The sequence below is a fragment of the Podarcis cretensis genome, assembly GCF_951804945.1.
Source record: "Podarcis cretensis genome assembly, chromosome: 8".
NCBI classification, from domain to species: domain Eukaryota; kingdom Metazoa; phylum Chordata; class Lepidosauria; order Squamata; family Lacertidae; genus Podarcis; species Podarcis cretensis.
This window is the reverse complement of record NC_137177.1, coordinates 29,777,454-29,794,953: the sequence shown is the minus strand read 5'-3', so window position 1 is coordinate 29,794,953 and position 17,500 is coordinate 29,777,454. Positions and strand designations below refer to the sequence as shown.

Genomic DNA, 17,500 nt, shown 5'->3' with positions numbered 1-17,500 from the left:
GCAGCTTATTCATAGAACAATGAATTCACAAGTCTACAGATCAGTTGTTTGTTTGTTTTTGCTTTGACCTCACCAGATGACTTTAGACAAGCCACTTGCTTCTGCATTTTGAGGAAAATATTTGGTTACCTTATTGGGTGGTTGTAAAGACAAGATAATGCATTTGAAGCATTCAGAACACACTATATGAAGAACACTCTATATCGATGTGTATGGTGTTAATATTTATTCTTTCAGTGGATTCAACATTTTCTTCTCAGCCCATGCTTCTGAATTAAGGGCACATTAATGTTTATTTCAGATTGAACAGGAAAAATTGGCTTCCATGAAGAAACAAGATGAAGACAAGGATAAGAGAGACAAGGAAGATAAAGAAAATAGAGAAAAGAGGGACAGATCCCGAAGTCCTAGAAGGTATTACTTAAATGTGTGTGTGTTGTTATTTTCCAAATGACTCTTGGATGTGTTGAAGCTGTGGTAGAGCAGCTCTATTAGTTAAATTTTCTTGGGAATGTATCTTTTAGTATTTGAAGTCTAAATGCTCTGGCTAAAGCATTTTATTTTTCCCAGTTAACAGTGCTACAAGGTGTACATTTGAACCTACATTTGTGTCCATGACCCATGTATCATCTATGCAAACTCCCAATATTAAGCTGAGATCTTCAGGATCTTTTTGCTAGAGCTATAATGTGTGCATTTGTTACTAATAAACGTTTACCCTCAACCTTGCGCTCACCAGAAGCTCACACGCAAGAAGAATAAAAAAAAGATGGGTTTATTACTTGAAATGAAAGTGACAGAGTATATAAATGCTGTTTCAGACAGCAAAGTTAAATTATAAGCAGGTAGCAAGAGTGAGAAGGATAATTGGATTGGATATTAATTTATTTTTCAATTTCCACAAGAAACTTGAATATAAATTGACTTTGTCCTAGGCGCAAATCAAGGTCTCCTTCCCCTAGAAGACGCTCATCCCCTATCAGGAAAGAGAGAAAACACAGCCATTCCCGATCCCCACACCATAAAACAAAGAGTCGTAGTGTTACTCCTGCACCAGAAAAGAAAGAAGAGACTCCTGAGCCAGAACCTTCAATCAAAATAAAAGAAACATTGATCCAGGAGGCCACATCTACTAGGTATATCTACTTGTTGAGAAGTTTTCCTTTCTAGTTTTCTCATATTACTCTGAAACGTGATATTCAATGTCATGTGGAGTAGTGAATATAATTCAGAAAGCTGTAATTCTACACCAATTTTATTTAGTTATTTGTTCATCATTCTGGCTTGCTTTCATTACTTTTTGAACACATGTTGGACATAACCTAACAATACTACAGAAATGTGAAAATGTAAGATTGAACATGGGAATGGAAGGTGCCAGGAGCTTCGTCTGAGGCATAATCTACCAATCGGGAGTTGATGCTTTTGGGGTGCAAGTGCCTTAAACAAATCTCTTCTTCATAGAAAACTGGACATACCGTTTTGGTTCAGAGCTCTTAGTTAACATAATGGGTGTCTTCTAGAATTACCTGCCATGTGTCTGTTAAGTGTTGCAGATTGCACCCTTAAATTATCTAAAGTTTTTCCCCCTCCAATTGTAATCTCTGGTTTAATATTCAAAATGTATTTCAACAGTGATATTTTGAAAGTCCCCAAAATTGAGCCTGTGCCAGATACCAAGGAGCCATCTCCAGAAAGAATTTCAAAGAAGGAAAGGGAGAAAGAAAAGGAAAAGAATCGTCAAAGGACTCCTTCTCGATCCAAGTCAAGGTCAAAGTCTCGCTCACGGTCTGCATCTCATTCAAGACCAAGAAGGCGTCATAGATCACGATCCAGGTTAGAGGGTTGAAAGGTGTTTTTGCCCTGCTGGGCAGCATATGTGTTCTTTTTAAGTCACATCTGCCTCATCCAATTTGGATGAAAAAATCGTAAAGCATTCCTCCTCCTCATTGTCCTCTTATCATTTCTTAGAGTTTGGACCATTCCATGTTGTTTCTTCATGTGTGTGGTCATGGGAACAGCCTGTGATCACACCATGTCAAAACAGCCCCCACTCATGTAAATATGAATTAGGACTTGATAGTTATCCGTGCGGGGCCAGTACAGGACATAGAGAGCAACTGCTTTGCTGCTTACACACACTGGTCTCTTTCAGCTCTCGATTGGTCTTCTGTTGCCTGTGTACTGAGACTTCCCAGGGCATGCTGGGTGCTTCCAGAGAAAGACATTTTGACTGACATAGATGTGAAGAGCTCCTGCTCCTTTACTGCACCAAATACTACTTTGACCTTAGGAATAATAAACTGTTATATATTGTTGCATCAGTACTGCAGTGGCACAGGCATTCTCCATGACTATCTCAGTAGAATGCTTAGCTTTGTGGAAGGACCCTTTCTCACCATTAAGCATTCAGGTATCTGTTGTCAGCTTTCCTGCAGCAACAGGGGTGCTGCTTCCAGAGGGGTAAATGGCAGTGTGTGGCCAGGTAATTACACAGGTGTTTGCAATCTTCCTGTTACACTGAGACAAAACAGAATGCCAGTCCTGCTCCAAGTTTTATAGCAGCAATATGCTCCACTGATAAGGAACTCCCTTCAGAGAGTTGGCAAAGCTTTGGCCTTGTAAATCAATAAATTTAGTGTCTGAATTTTCATGAATTGATAGGTCTTACTCACCAAGAAGGCGGCCTAGCCCAAGACGACGCCCATCTCCTCGGAGAAGAACCCCACCAAGACGCATTCCACCTCCACCCAGACACAGAAGGAGTAGATCTCCTGTGAGACGGTAAGAGTCTCTAATTTAGAAGCAAGAGTCACCTGTATTTAAGGGATGTATCAATAGTAATGTTTTAGTTGCTTCAGTTCATTCCCCACCCCCCTTCAATCTAGGGAGATGAGAGTCAGAAACAGTCTCCTATTTGGTCTGAAACTGGTCATGAAATACTTTCCTCTTTGTGTTCAGGACGAAAGATATACAGAGAAATAAGAGTCTTGAATAAAAATAAGAGACTGTTTTGTTTACATCCTGACTTCCTCAGTAGGAAGAGATAAATAAATAAAATACCATGAAAGCTGCCATCAAGGGAAACTGAACGCTGTCATTTCTACAATTCTCCATGGCCTGTCTTTTTAAATAATATATCCAATGCTCAGCATAGGTTGACACCACGACGACGACGATGATGATGATGATAATAATAATAATAAATTTTTATTTGTACCCTGGCCAGAGCCGGGCTCAGGGCAGCGAACACCACCAAACTAACACAGTGTACAAAGAACATAAAAACAGGCAATCAATTAATTAAAATGCATCTTAAAATTAGTTCAGAGCAAATTAAGATCTGGACAGATGGCCGTCCACGGATAAAATTGAGAGTGGTTAATATTCTCCCAGGCCAACTGTTACCACTGGTCTTATAAAGGACCTGTGAGCGGGCTAGGAGGCCTCTTTAATGTTTGTTCTTATACAGAAAGACAAGAATCAGACTGAACCCTGACTAAAGGCCTGGCAGAACAGTTCCGTCTAGCAGGCCCTGCGGAAAGATGTCGCATCCCACAGGGCCCTGGTCTCATGTGAGAGCATTCCACCAGGCCAGGGTCTCTTAGAAAGTGTATTTGTTTCTGAACTATTTTTGAGACTATACTTTCAAAGAATCAGTGTAGGGGTTGTCAGCTGTAAAAGCAAAATGTTTTAGGATTCAAATAGGACAGATGTCTTTACTTTTAAAGCATTTCTTGGTAAGGTTGACCCTCCTAAGAAGCCCTTGTTTTCCACAGACTGTACCTAAACATCCTAAAACATGGGGGAGCTTGTTTCACAGTAACTTGTCCACCATTTTTCTTTCATGGAATTCTGTGCATTTGCAGAGGATTCTGGGACATGATTTAGGGCACATAATTTATGTTGGGCACTGACCAGACCTGTTGGACCCTATCACCGCTGCATGAATAGCAGGTACACCTAACAGTGTACATTGCAGTGAAGTTGTGTAGTAGCATCCCAAATGCCTTTTGGGGAAGAGCTCCCGTTTCCTACAGAATGCCGTTTGAAAGCATTGCTCCTAAAGAATTAACATACACTCACTTCATTGCTACTCTTTTCATAGGATGCCATTATGTTGCAAAAGGTTATGTGCACAGACAAACTGACATTTGAATATTGCTTTGCAAATTTTGTGACTGGATACTGAGCACTTGGACTTTAGAAAAACTTTTGAAAATTTAACACAAGTGTAGTTGTTTAGCTTTGTGATAACACTTCCAAAGACTAAATTGCTCAGGGTAGGGTTTCTTTTTTTCAGGTTCTCAGGAATTCTGCAGCCAAAGGTGGAGTCAGCAGGTACATGATAGCAACAGAACTGACCACAAATTGCGCCGCAGAATTCTAGAGGCCCTACTTTAAAGTGTAATCTGAAAGAAACTTGACTGATTAAACTCTCAATACTGATGGTTTTTCCAAACATGAAAGAACATTTTTTAATCCCCTTGCATTGGGCTTTTTTGAGACAAGTTTCTTAAATGAAAGAGTCCATTTAATTCAGTCCTTTAAATAGAATACTTCTAGACCATCCAACTCCTAAACCACTTGAAACCTTTCCCATCACTAACTACTAAGTTAGGTCTGCTGGATGTGTTAAATTGAAAGTGCTATTCAACTGTTTATGGAAATATTGTAGTAGAAGCTAGTAAGATCTTTGAGAAAGCAGGACAATGCAGATTGGTTACAGTGTCTTATTATGATTAGTCAGAGAATACTTGATGTCAACTTGAATTTTACAGGAGGAGACGATCATCAGCATCTTTGTCAGGAAGTAGTTCCTCTTCCTCCTCTTCACGTTCCCGATCTCCACCAAAGAAACCACCTAAGAGAGTTGTCTCCAGCCCTCCTCGTAAGACACGTAGACTGTCACCTTCAGCAAGTCCTCCTAGGCGAAGGCACCGCCCCTCCCCACCCCTAACTCCACCCCCAAAGCCCCGCCGATCTCCGACACCTCAGCAATCGAACCGTGCAAGAAAAGGCCGAGGCTCAGTTTCTCCCAGTAGAACCTCAGGTACAGAGAAGTAAATTACTTTTTTTACAAGACGCTCTTAATTGTGTGTATGGGGCTTCGTATAGCTCTTTAGTATCTAATGAGTGGAGTGTCTTAGACGCCTGCCTGTTTAAAGTGGAAAGGTTGTGGGGAGAGAGATAGATAATAAATACTAAAATGTTAGGGGCCATCTGTGTTTTATTCTCCAGCCCAAAACCAGTCCCCTAAGCTAGACGGCCAGAAAAGGCAGGCAGTAAACTTCATGTATTGCTGGCCAGGTACATCTGTAAGTTAAGCACAGTACAATTGCCACACGTGTAGCTCAAAAGAGAGCTGGAGTAGTTACCATGCTATACAAGTACATTTAGGTTTTGTTGCTTTAAGGACTACTTGACATGCACACCAGTAGCAGCCAATAGCATTATTTCACATGACATCACTTCTGTGCTCCTAGATATAAGGAAAACACTTCTGTGTTTTCTTGGGCAGCTACCTGCATGAGTGGGTTGAGCACTGGGATCAACCTCAGTTGCTTCTTTTGGAGAATTGAGTTCAGTGGAAGTGTTTAGTAACTGTTTCAAAGGCTGTAACAGTTCCTTTGCTTGTACTATACCACACTTATGTTTAAAAATGCCACCATTAGAAGATTTAAAAAAATACAATCATTGTAGATTAGCCTATAATGGTGGTGGCCTCAGATGTAAGTTCTGATTTCAAATTACAGCACAATGGATGTGATTAGAGCATTTTATACACTCTCCCTCTGATTCCTTTTACAGGGAGCACTAATGAAGATTTATCTGACAAGTTTTGGGGCTTGTTTTTAAATTTGAGTTTCTTGCTTGCCCTGTCCTAGGGGCTTGGGACTGTTTGCAGTTTTATCTCATTTCATCCTTGCAGCAACTCCTATGCTGTAGTTTAGGCTGAAAGATAGTGACTTTCCTAGAGATGAATCTGGATCTGCACCAGAATGGTGTTTGGGGGGCGGGCGTGAATCACATATGCTTTGTGAAGGCTCCTAGGGCATTTAACACTACTGTATAAGTTACTATATATATATACCCAATATTTTCCTGGCTCTTCCTCAGAATTCTGTTTATTTGTTTCTTTTCAGCACCCAAACGTAAAAGTATTGAAAAAAGGGAATCTCCCTCACCAGCACCGAAACCTAGAAAAGTAGAATTGTCAGAATCGGGTGAGTTCCTCAATTTATGTCTTTACATTTTTAATACGGAGTTATTTTGAGAGTATGTGATATTGGGAGTGGTTTGTGTGACTTTGGTGCATTAGGTACCCAGTGTGTACCTTTTTATGTGAAGATGCCTCATTAAAATAAGGCTAACCATTTAAGAACACTATAAAATGTAGCAAAAATAACCAAAAGAGTGAAAAAGCAGCAGCAGTTCAAACATAATCATCTCTAGACTCTCTTGACATCCAAAGCACTGTAAAAGAACCATGTCTTAAGAAAGAGCCCTGAGATTGTGCTCTGTGAATATGAAATGTATTCCATAGTGTTACTGTTAACAGAGGGAGAGCTATAGCTCTGTGGTAGAGCACCTGCCTTGCATGAGAAAAGTCCTAGGTTCAGTTGCTGGCATCCCTAGGTAGGGAGACACTGGAGAGACACTGCTGGTCAGGGTAGACAGTTCTGATGGACCAATGGTCTGACATAGTATAAAAACACTTCCTATGAAACACACTTGTAAATATAATATTTCAATGTGTTTTTCTTTTAATTTGCACACTTTTCAGAAGAAGACAAAGGTGGTAAAATGGCAGCTGCAGATTCTGTGCAACAAAGACGGCAGTATAGAAGGCAGAACCAGCAGTCTTCATCTGGTACGGTATTTTATAGTTTTGCAGACTGAATCCTTGTAATGTATACTTGGAAATAAGCTCCCTCTTGTTTACTGGGGCCTCTTCCCAAGTAAGTGTACAAAAAAATAATAATGTCCTAATATGAGTTGTTATAAATGGCTTCTATTGCAAACCTATAATTTGGCTAAGTCGTTTGGATTTCTTTATGTGGACTGTTCTGGTTCTATCCAGCATTTCAGGGGTGGGGAACCTTTTCTGACCAGTGGGCCAGAACTTTATCTCCCCACTTGTGGGGCTGCCTACCTGTCAATCACCTGATGCCATAGTAACATCAGCTGGTGCTGTGCTTTAAAGCCCCAATTGTCAGGACTTCAAATATTCCAAACAGCTGGAGAAGGGCTTTCAGACAGCCCCGAACTGCTCTGAGCCTCTGGTGTCTGGAGCTTCAAAGAGTAGTACTGGGAGGGAAACTGCTTTCCCCTCTCTGAGCAAGGCAACCTACCACCCTCCCAACTGCTGATGGAAAGGAAAAACTGGAAGCTCACTTTGAAATCCTAATTGTCCCTTTGAAGCCCCACCCTTACCTGCTGCACACCTGATGTCATATATGATGTCAGGTGCTGCGTGGTTGGCCATGGCTTCCTCAAAAGAGAGGCTGGCTAGCCAAATTCTGCCTGCAGGCTGGCTGTCCCCCAGCCCTTTAATATTTGTTACCAGCTCATCCATTTTGAAATTAGTGGCAGCCTTCATAGACTATTTAAGAGGCTGGCTTTTAACCCTATAAACTTTTGTTCTGTAGGCCATTGCAGTTATTAGGGGTAGGGGTGAGGTGCAATTTTCTATTGCTGAGAAAAGGCCCCTGCTAGAATAGAGAGTGGCATCTGTGGGTAAGATAGCTGCGTACACAAAATTCACAGGTGTTGGACTGCGGCGGTAGTGAACCTGTGGCCCTCCAGATACCGCATTTACTCTAGCCTAATGCACCATCGAATCTAATGCACACCTCAATTTTCAGAACATTGAAACCAAAAAAAGTATTTGCTGGCAAATGTAAATGTGCCATTGAATCTAATGTGCACCTTATTTTCACAACATAATAGGCCAGAAAAGGTGAGCAATAGATTCGAGTAAATACGGTATTATGACACTAAATTTCCAGCAACCTCTGGAGGGCCACAGGCGCCCCCACTCCTGTACCTCAGGCTTATTTCTTAAATCACTGGTTCTTAAAAAATATGAGGTGCACCTTCCTAGAGAGTTGTAGGTGGTTTGTTGGAGCTGGTGTAAGGTATTTGATGTTTGCCTTTAATGGCTCAAGAGAGTGCCTTAACCCCTTCTGTGACGTGTTGAGTATTAGTAGGGATTTTTTTTTTTGTTTGTTTGTTTCCTTGGAGATCTTTCAGTAGGCATTTGAAAAGTGTATTTTGGGCTAATGTATCAGCTATAGGCATAGTTTAGATGCAGCAATATCATAGTAATACACTGATTTATTAGTTTGAGCACTGTGCTCTCCCCTATCTCCCCTCACACAGCATATAACTGGGTTTCCCAGTTCAGATGAAGGCTTTCATTTGAAGCACAAAGGGAGTGCATTGCTTCAGTGCTCATTTTAGAACTAATAAGCCATGGTTGGTTAGAATGAGATTGTTACATCTTAACCAGATGACAGTGTTTCCCTCTCTGCTTGCATTGCTCATGGGTATGGCCCTATATTGAAATTATATTGAAATAATTTAATCTTTTCCTTTCACATCCTTAAAAACTGTTGGCTCGCTGCCCTTGGGAGCTAATAGCACCTGGTTGCTTATAAAAGTAGGCTTTATGTGTGAACTGAATGGGAACTTAGAAACAGCATATAATACTTATAGCTTAGATTACTTCTGGTTCCTAATATCTTTTAATATGCCAGTTTTAGAAGGACAGCCATGTGGGTGGAGTTGGGAATCCATGCAGAGAGGATGTTTGAAAACAGAATCCATAAGATTATTATTTTCAAACTCTTTAATCAGCCACAGATACATAATTGCACAAATTGATTTGTAAAGCTGCTATTAATTATTCTACAGAAGTTTGCTGCATTTTGATTTTTTTTAAGCTTAAGGGGTTCATTCACAGAATTTGATTTCCTTTTAAACTGGTTATTGAAAAAGTTGTGAAAGAAAAATTAGCGGAATTTAGCTGCTTTATATAGAGTCAATTAAAAACAATATCATTAATTCTAAAGTCATTATTGTGTTGCATTTTAGAAACAAGAGTTTTTCATTTTCTGACAGATTCTGGTTCATCGTCATCATCTGAAGAAGAACGGCCAAAAAAGTCAAACGTAAAGAATGGTGAAGTGGGTAGACGCCGGCGGCACTCGCATTCCCGTAGCCCTCCATCTCCACGAAAGTGGCAGAAAGATTCTTCCCCTCGGTAACTTCCTTTGTTTTATACTGGCGTTTACTTCTAGTGGTCCATGTGCCATTGTTTTCTGAGCACCTTATTATATCATTTGGAGCTTGTTTTGTTTTTGCATATTCTGCCGTCAGAACTAAATTTAGCACCTGTCCCAAACTGAGAACATGAATATGTTAATGTTTCGTGTTGGCGATGTTGTTTCTGTTGTTCCACTTACTTTAATGACTTTGGCTGATTTTAATCATTAGGATTCATAATGGGAGCTTCTTGGGGCTAAGAATTGCTAATTCATCCTAGCAAGTAACTCTGGGGGATGTTTGACTTCTCAATTTTTTTCCCTCCCCTCCACTGCTGTCAGGATGCAGATGGGAAAGAGGTGGCAGTTGCCAATTGTTAAAAGGTCAGTTAGCGGGTTAATCTGCTAATTAGGATTAAGTCTTAAAGGGCTTTTTAGAAAGGTTGTATTTACTACTACTACTATCATCATTATTATTAACTTCAAATTTATAACACACTGTTCCTGAAAGGAGCTCACTGTGGCTTCCATTAATCAGATAAAAACAATTCAAAGCAGCACTGTAACATATTGCAGGCAGTACTTATTGTATATTTAACATAGGCCCACCATGTAAAAAATAAAGTGGGGGGATGCTAAGCCTGTGGGAGGTGGTGGTGGAGGAGGGAGCTGGGGGCACCTTAGTCTTTCCTAAGTCTGCTTTGATCATCTCTGCCACCAATTCAGCTACGAAGGAAATGAAAAATAGAATAAAGTTACAAAAATGGAATGATAAAACAAGATGATAGTCTAGCAATGCACATTTGGTGTTTTCCAAATAGATATTCAGGGACGCAGGTGGCGCTGTGGGTTAAAGCCTCAGCGCCTAGGGCTTGCCGATCGAAAGGTCGGCGGTTCGAATCCCTGCGGCGGGGTGCGCTCCCGCTGCTCGGTCCCAGCGCCTGCCAACCTAGCAGTTCGAAAGCACCTCCGGGTGCAAGTAGATAAATAGGGACCACTTACCAGCGGGAAGGTAAACGGCGTTTCCGTGTGCGGCTCTGGCTCTGGCCAGAGCAGCGATGTCACGCTGGCCACGTGACCCGGAAGTGTCTCCGGACAGCGCTCGCCCCTGGCCTCTTAAGTGAGATGGGCGCACAACCCCAGAGTCTGTCAAGACTGGCCCGTATGGGCAGGGGTACCTTTACCTTTTACCTTTAAATAGATATTCAGAAGTAGTTAAAATAGAGTTTAATTTATTTATTTAAAATAGTTTACTGTGTTGCGGAAAGCAGTAGTGTATGATGTTGTTAAAAAGATTACATTCAGGGGGGGTTTTAAATATTTGTTTAGGATCTACTGTAAAACTGAAAGTGGATTGTTTTTATTTTGATTACATCAGCTGCATTGTTATAAATTTCTAGTTACAAAAGAAACACCAATTCATCACAACATTGTGTACTTGTATTGAGGATTACTTTTGTACAATTTTATTTTATGTTTTGCTTCACTTTGCTCTAATATTACAGATACCCCAAGTCTCTTAGAAAGCTATGTAAAAAATTTTCATGAAACATGGGTACTTTGGGATATTGCCAGCTATGTACATATATGGTGATCAGAGGATCCTTGTTTGTGGAGGGAAAGAGGCAGAAAGTAAAAAAAAAAGAAAAAAAGTAAAGTGGCACAGGTGACTTGCAAGTGAATTCTCTATCACTTCCACCATATGCCTTTGAAGGGAAAGTGCTGCAGGCCAATATAACATTAAATTTATATGCATATTGAAACTCAGCTGAGCTAAAATTGTGGACAAGCCTGCTTAAATGCACTTCAGTTGTCACCTAAACAGGCTTCTTGTTGCTTCTGTACATGTGACATCTGTGCCTGGGAGGGAATCATTTAAGTTGAAGATCTGTCGCTGTTTTGCCAGTGCAGTTTTGCTCCTTGAGGGAATTGCATTGGTGTTGGCATACTAGCATGTGGTGGATCAGTCAGCGTTGTTGCTTTTCATACACACACCGCCGTCGTGCGCAACACAACAGGATTATATTGTAAATTAAATGAATCCTAGTTGGAGGAAAGAGGGCCTGAGAGTAGCAGAACATATTGTCTATGTGTCACCTTACAGCAGCATTGAAAGTGTGTCCCCAAAGAAACACAAATTTGCTAGCCTGTCTGCTCAAAAATGGCTATGCTAGTTGTTAGTTGATCCTCTTTTCTTTTTTAAAAAAAACTTGCCTGGTGATCCCAGGAGGCTAGGTATGTGGCTTTGTTTAAACCCCGTCTTCTGTGCTTGCTGGCTACCACTAATATGACTAATAAGAGCTCGATGGTTGAGTGGCAACAATTGTTAAAGGGATTATAGCTGAAGGGCAGGATGATGTTGCCTTGGCCAGCAGTAAGCTACTTTGTGCATAGGCTGTAGTGCGTATGCTTCTTTCTCTAGGATCTGTCTTGAGCCTTTCCCCTCTCTCCTTCCTTTAGTAGGAGGAGGCGCAGTCCATCGCCACTGCCTACCAGAAGACGGCGCTCTCCTTCCCCTGCCCCTCCTCCAAGACGGCGTAGGTCACCTTCATTACCACGCCGAAGGTAATACTTGCTTCTTACCTTATGAAACACACATCTCTATAAAAAGTGTGCTGTTAACTTAGAAATGGCTTTTTATCAACATTTGATAGAGGCATCAATATTCATTATTTTGAAATTGGCAATGAAACTATTGATGCTTCTTAAGGTATTTATATACAGTGGTACCTCAGGTTACATACGCTTCAGGTTACAGACTCTGCTAAGCCAGAAATAGTACCTCGGGTTAAGAACTTTGCTTCAGGATGAGAACAGAAATTGTGCTGCGGCGGCGCGGCAGCAGCAGGAGGCCCCATTAGCTAAAGTGGTGCTTCAGGTTAAGAACAGTTTCAGGTTAAGAACGGACCTCCAGAACAAATTAAGTACTTAACCCAAGGTACCACTATATTTACTTTAGTTTAAGCTTTTAAGCAACCAATGGTTTCAATAAAGTTTATAAAAGATTAAAACAATAAATCAGCTGAAACAGCCCACAAATAAGATCACAATTAAAGGTTAGAGACGACATCCAACGGTATCTGTTTGTGATTGGAACAGTGGTTTACAAAGATTAATTCAATAGGCATATTTAAATAAAAAAAGATAATGAAAATGTTATAGAACATTTAGAAAAATTGTGTAAATAGCAGGAGGTATTGCTTTCTAATTATGCAGTGGCATTTACAGGCAATTATAGCGAAGTAAAACTGTTCACACAGTTATCTATTATTATTTGGAAACACCTTCATGTACTCCTTAAATTATTACTTTGCATATTTGTTTCTAAGGTCTCCATCACCACCACCTCGCCGGCACTCTCCCACACCCAGAAGATACTCTCCTCCAATACAAAGAAGATACTCTCCTTCACCCCCTCCAAAGAGAAGGACGGCTTCTCCTCCTCCCAAACGAAGGGCATCTCCTTCTCCGCAGCCTAAGCTTAGAGTCTCCCGTTCCCCACCACCAAAACAAAGAAGTTCTCCACCCCCAAAGAGACGCTCGCCATCAATATCTTCCAAGCACAGGAAAGGATCTCCGCCCAGCAGGTCCAACCGTGAAGCCCGTTCCCCTCTGCAGAACAAACGGCATTCTCCTTCACCACAGCCTAGGCCTTCCCGTCCTTCTGCAAGTCCCCCGCTGCTGCGCCGGGGACCTTCATCTTCTCCCCAGCGAAGGCATTCTCCATCACCAAGCACCAGGCCCATCAGAAGAGTCTCGAGAACCCCAGAGCCGAAAAAGTCTAAGAAGTGAGTAATTCATTGGTAGCCAAAGGGCTGCTTTTGATATTTGAAAAGCAGTTTGGATAGGCCACTAAGGAATTTCTGAGAATATTACCAACCCTGAGGTGTATTGCGTAATTTCCCTACCAAATAACAACTTGTTTGATAGGACTTAGACATGAAATTTCATGACAGAACACTGGACTTAAGTTGGACTTAAGTTGGTCATGTTCGTTAATTTGAGTGGATCTTCTCAGACTGACTCCTGTTGGATACAGCGCATTTCTATCATCTGTTCCATCAGTGGTTATTTATTTGTAACAAAATCTTAAAAGAATATAAATTCTTAATGGATCCTACAGTCAACTGTAGCATACTTGATTCCAGTCAAATATTAAAACATGTTTGGGAATATGTTGGTTTCTGACCATACCTTGGTGACAAAAAAATGGGGGGAAACTCCAAGAACTTCTGGTATAAGAGCAAATAAAAAAATGAATAATTAGAGCAATGGAGTAAATTAAATATACTGGAATTAAAAAAAAAATAGAAATGAAAACTTGGAGGTTATTTAAAGGGTACATAAAAGTTTGACTAAATATTGATAGTTTTAAAAATAAATCTTTATTAAATTTTAACCAACATAAGAAAAAAAAATTCAGCTGTCAAAACAATATAGTTTTGATTTAAGAGTATCCCTCTGGGAAAGATCATGATTTATTATGTACATATATTTATGTACCATTTCAGTATTTTATTTTTTAAAAAATCCTACAAACCATACAGATGTCACAAGGGACCTCTGTCCACATGAGATAAAAATGTACAAATTGGTTGTGACATTAAAATTCAAATGAATTGTTTTAGAGCTGTAATAAACATAAAAAAGAGATTTCATTTGGAAAGCCATGAAAGGATACATCTTGGAAAAATGGAAAGGGGGCTTGAAGTTTTAGTTGTAGGATAAAGTCTGCACTTAGAGAACATTTAAACTAAACTTGTGTATTTGCATATTCAATTGAATTGCATCCTTCTTAGCATGGAAATCAAGATTTATTTATTTTTTACCTCTTTTCCTAAGGGTTTCCACACCAAGTCCACATTCTGTGAGAAGGGGATCTTCATCCAGGTCTGTTTCAGGATCTCCTGAGCCACCTCCCAAGAAACATCCAGTGCCTCCATCTCCTGCTCGATCTCGATCACCTTCTGCTCACTGGTCGCCACCAGCACCTGCAAAGAAGGCTAAAAACCCTACACCAAGTCCATCACCAGTAAGGGTGTGTATCTTCCAGTGCAACTGTGATGGCCACCTCTCGATTCATGCATGTGGTTTAATCAACCATCCTCTTACGCTGACCAAAACAATGTTTGCTGGGTCTAATGCAGCTGTGAATCTCTACCAAGCTAGACTGACAGTTACTTTATTACTGGATTCCGACTGCTTTAATTTCAAACGCGAAAGCTTTTATTTTTGCCAATATACAGGCAAGTGATCATTGTCAGGGAGTTGTCTAGGAATGTATTGCTTTGTGGTGTATGTTCAAATTCACATTATTTAAAACATTTATATGCCGCCTTTCCATAAACAGAGCAAAGCAAACACTCACAAAACAATTTGCTTAACATTACAGAATTCTGATCAGGAAGCGGGTAGCAAGAAGAAGAAGAAAAAGAAGGATAAGAAACATAAAAAGGATAAAAAGCACAAGAAGCATAAGAAGCATAAGAAAGAGAAGGCTGCAGTTGCTGCTGCAATGACTGTTTTTACCACGTCTGCACAGGAAGACCAGGAGAAAAATATGGAGCCCCAAAAGGTGAATATTTGTTCAAAACATTTATAAACCACTTTTCTATATTCCATGTGGTGGGTTGGAAACTGACTGGCAATGGTTCAAATATTAAGGGTCCAGGAATCAGATTACAAACTATTATAGAATGGCACACAAAGCTTGCATTCTTCCTTGTACAGTTTGAGAATACCTTTGTTTGAATATACCCACGAGCTGTGTACTCCAGGCATTTGCAGGCTGTGGTCTTGCATGGGATCAGCTTTTTGCCGTGTTTGGCATCCTGAGAACCTTTGTCTTAAGGAGGCATAGTTCTGGCCTGTGTGAGGCTCTTACATGGAAAAGGGCCAGCAACTGAAGAGACCAAGGCTGGGGCTTGAGCTGCTGTTCTCAGGCTTCCTTTCACTACTGTCCATCTACTCTCTCTCTCTCTGTTGTCAGTATTGAAACATGCTGATATAAAACATATGTTCATATATAAAACATAAGATGGAAGCTGTGATGAGAGAACCCAGAAAGGAGGAACCTATGATCTTCCCAGCAAGCGTAGCTGCTGTCCCAGGGAAGGAGATTGCATGTTTTCATACTAGCAGTACAGAATGGAGGGAGGTTGTTTGGCATCCTTGCTAATAGGCACACCAGAGGCAAGGCCTAGTAATACACCGTGGGGCTCTGTACCATGAGAATGAAGCCATGCTTGTTTGACCTTTGTAAAGCAGAGGTGGAGAGCCTGTGACATTCAAGATGTTGTGGAACTCTTGCTCTTAGTCCTGGTCAACATAGCCAATTGTCAGGGATTTTGGGAATTGTAGCCCTACAACACCTGGTAGGTCAGAGGTCCTCCATCCCTGTTTTAAAGGCAATACGCAAAAAAGATTGTGTTTCACCAAAATCTGCTGAAGTGTGATACTTATGAATACTTCTTTCCATTTTATATATAGCTCCAGTGTCTCAAACTAGAATTCCTAATGTTGATAGTGTTAGTCTAAAAACCTAGGAATTTTGCTGTTTGTATCATGCAAGTTTCTACTCTTTGGCCAAATCTAATTCAGGCTCATATTCTGTGACTATAGAAGTAATTGCTGACTTTCCATTGCGTTAAGGAGACTGAGAGTGAAGCAGAAGATAACCTGGATGACTTGGAAAAGCATCTGCGTGAGAAGGCTCTGAGGTCAATGAGGAAGGCGCAAGCGTCTCCACCATCTTAGGCTGAAGCAGCATTTGATATAATGTACATTTTGTTTGGTTTGTACTCAGACTTCAATTTCAAATTGCTAAAATGTGTTTGAGCTTTAGACTTTAACATTGGTTGTAATAATTGCTAGGTTGAAGTTCATGTTTAAAAAAAGGCATGGATCTTCATTACAAAAAAGCATTCACGGTGTACTAGTGACCTCCTTCAACAGTTGACATGGTTTCACTAGAATTTTCTTATGCAGTAAGGAATTCTCTCCCTCCCCTCCCCTTCAAGGGTTTTAAAACGAAGCTTACAAATCCCACAGTTCCTCTAAAATGCCGTTGTACAAATGCTTATGGAGTTTCTAATCTGATTTCTTGCCCTAGGCCATTTGTGGTCTGTTCAGTTATCAAAGAAATTGCATAGAAACACTTGCAAATTCTCAGATTTCTCTGTTTGCCTGTATTGTCTATGCTTAAAACCGGGATTAGTATTTGAGGATGGTATCTACATGGTAACCTGCTGCTCTTGCCAGTGGGGTTTATAATGATGTTTATCTGGAATGCTGGAATTTAATTTGTTGTTGTTTTTTCTCTTTCCCGCCCCCTCCCTCTTTGTTTTCTTTTTAAATTAGTTTCCATAATCGGCAATCTCAGCAAAGTTTGGCATACAGTTTTGTTCTGTGAAATGTTGTTGTTGCCCCATTCATAGTTTTTTTTTTTTTGTCTTGTTGCGGTCCTTTGGAATAGTGTGAAACTTTCAGAGCTGTGATCTCTGAAAGCCTGAAGGGCCTGAACTTTGGATATTGTCATGTTCTCACTGGGGTTTTTTGTTTTTTTAAAAAACTAAAGCTATTATAAAGCTTGTGGATTAAACAAAATAAATTTCTAAATTTAATGGATCTTGGTGATTTATGTATGTAATTTCTCCCCACTCAAAATTCAAGTAAACAAATTTGCTTATTTTGCAGAAAAGTGTGTGGTTCTAATCTTGTTCACTGAGCTAAAAACGTCCCCAAAGGTCCTAAAGTGCAGGGATGGGGAACCTGTGGCTCTCCAAATGTTGTTGCACTCCCAACTCACATCAGACACAGCCAGCAGAGCCTGTGGCCAGGAATGATAGGGGAAATCTCTGGAGGGCCCAGCACCATTTTGCCTTCATTCAATGGAGCCTTTTGCAGATGCTGCCTCTGGTCTAGAGCACTAGAGTTCCCGTGAGTGTGGGTATTGCCCCTCTAGCATACCATTTTCCATGAGCAGATTTTCCTCTCTATCCAATGGGCAGTTCCTCTTCACAACAGTCAGAGCTAGAAACATGCCACTGTTTTAAAATTCACGGGCAGGAAGAGTTCTTGAAGAGAATTCATTCAGGCTCTTCCCCACCCTCTATTACCATAGCTCTGCCATTTTCTTTTCATTAAAACTCATCCTTGTTTCTACTCCCATTTATTACGCTGCCTGGGTAAAGAGGCTTCAAATTTGCATTAAACATGGATCTAGGAGAGTG

General features: G+C 40.6%; 1 protein-coding gene across 11 annotated transcripts in view; it reads left to right on the top strand.

Annotated features, from left to right (window-relative positions):
* Positions 1 to 16,895, top strand: part of SRRM1 (serine and arginine repetitive matrix 1) — a 27,121-nt gene extending 10,226 nt beyond the window's left edge. For 6 of the 11 annotated variants that reach the window (XM_079987699.1, XM_079987701.1, XM_079987709.1 and 3 more), the window contains 14 exons: positions 302 to 414; positions 936 to 1,136; positions 1,636 to 1,836; positions 2,665 to 2,784; positions 4,782 to 5,053; positions 6,147 to 6,227; positions 6,788 to 6,874; positions 9,127 to 9,268; positions 9,612 to 9,653; positions 11,730 to 11,834; positions 12,599 to 13,057; positions 14,112 to 14,307; positions 14,662 to 14,844; positions 15,921 to 16,895. In XM_079987699.1, coding sequence (XP_079843825.1) covers positions 302 to 414; positions 936 to 1,136; positions 1,636 to 1,836; positions 2,665 to 2,784; positions 4,782 to 5,053; positions 6,147 to 6,227; positions 6,788 to 6,874; positions 9,127 to 9,268; positions 9,612 to 9,653; positions 11,730 to 11,834; positions 12,599 to 13,057; positions 14,112 to 14,307; positions 14,662 to 14,844; positions 15,921 to 16,025 — 2,307 coding nt within the window. In that variant the 3' untranslated portion in view covers positions 16,026 to 16,895. Of the gene's footprint in view, positions 1 to 301; positions 415 to 935; positions 1,137 to 1,635; positions 1,837 to 2,664; positions 2,785 to 4,781; positions 5,054 to 6,146; positions 6,228 to 6,787; positions 6,875 to 9,126; positions 9,269 to 9,611; positions 9,654 to 11,729; positions 11,835 to 12,598; positions 13,058 to 14,111; positions 14,308 to 14,661; positions 14,845 to 15,890 lie in introns of all 11 variants that reach the window. The other 5 variants (XM_079987702.1, XM_079987705.1, XM_079987706.1 and 2 more) reach the window with 5 other exon arrangements.
* Positions 16,896 to 17,500: the final 605 nt, after the last annotated feature.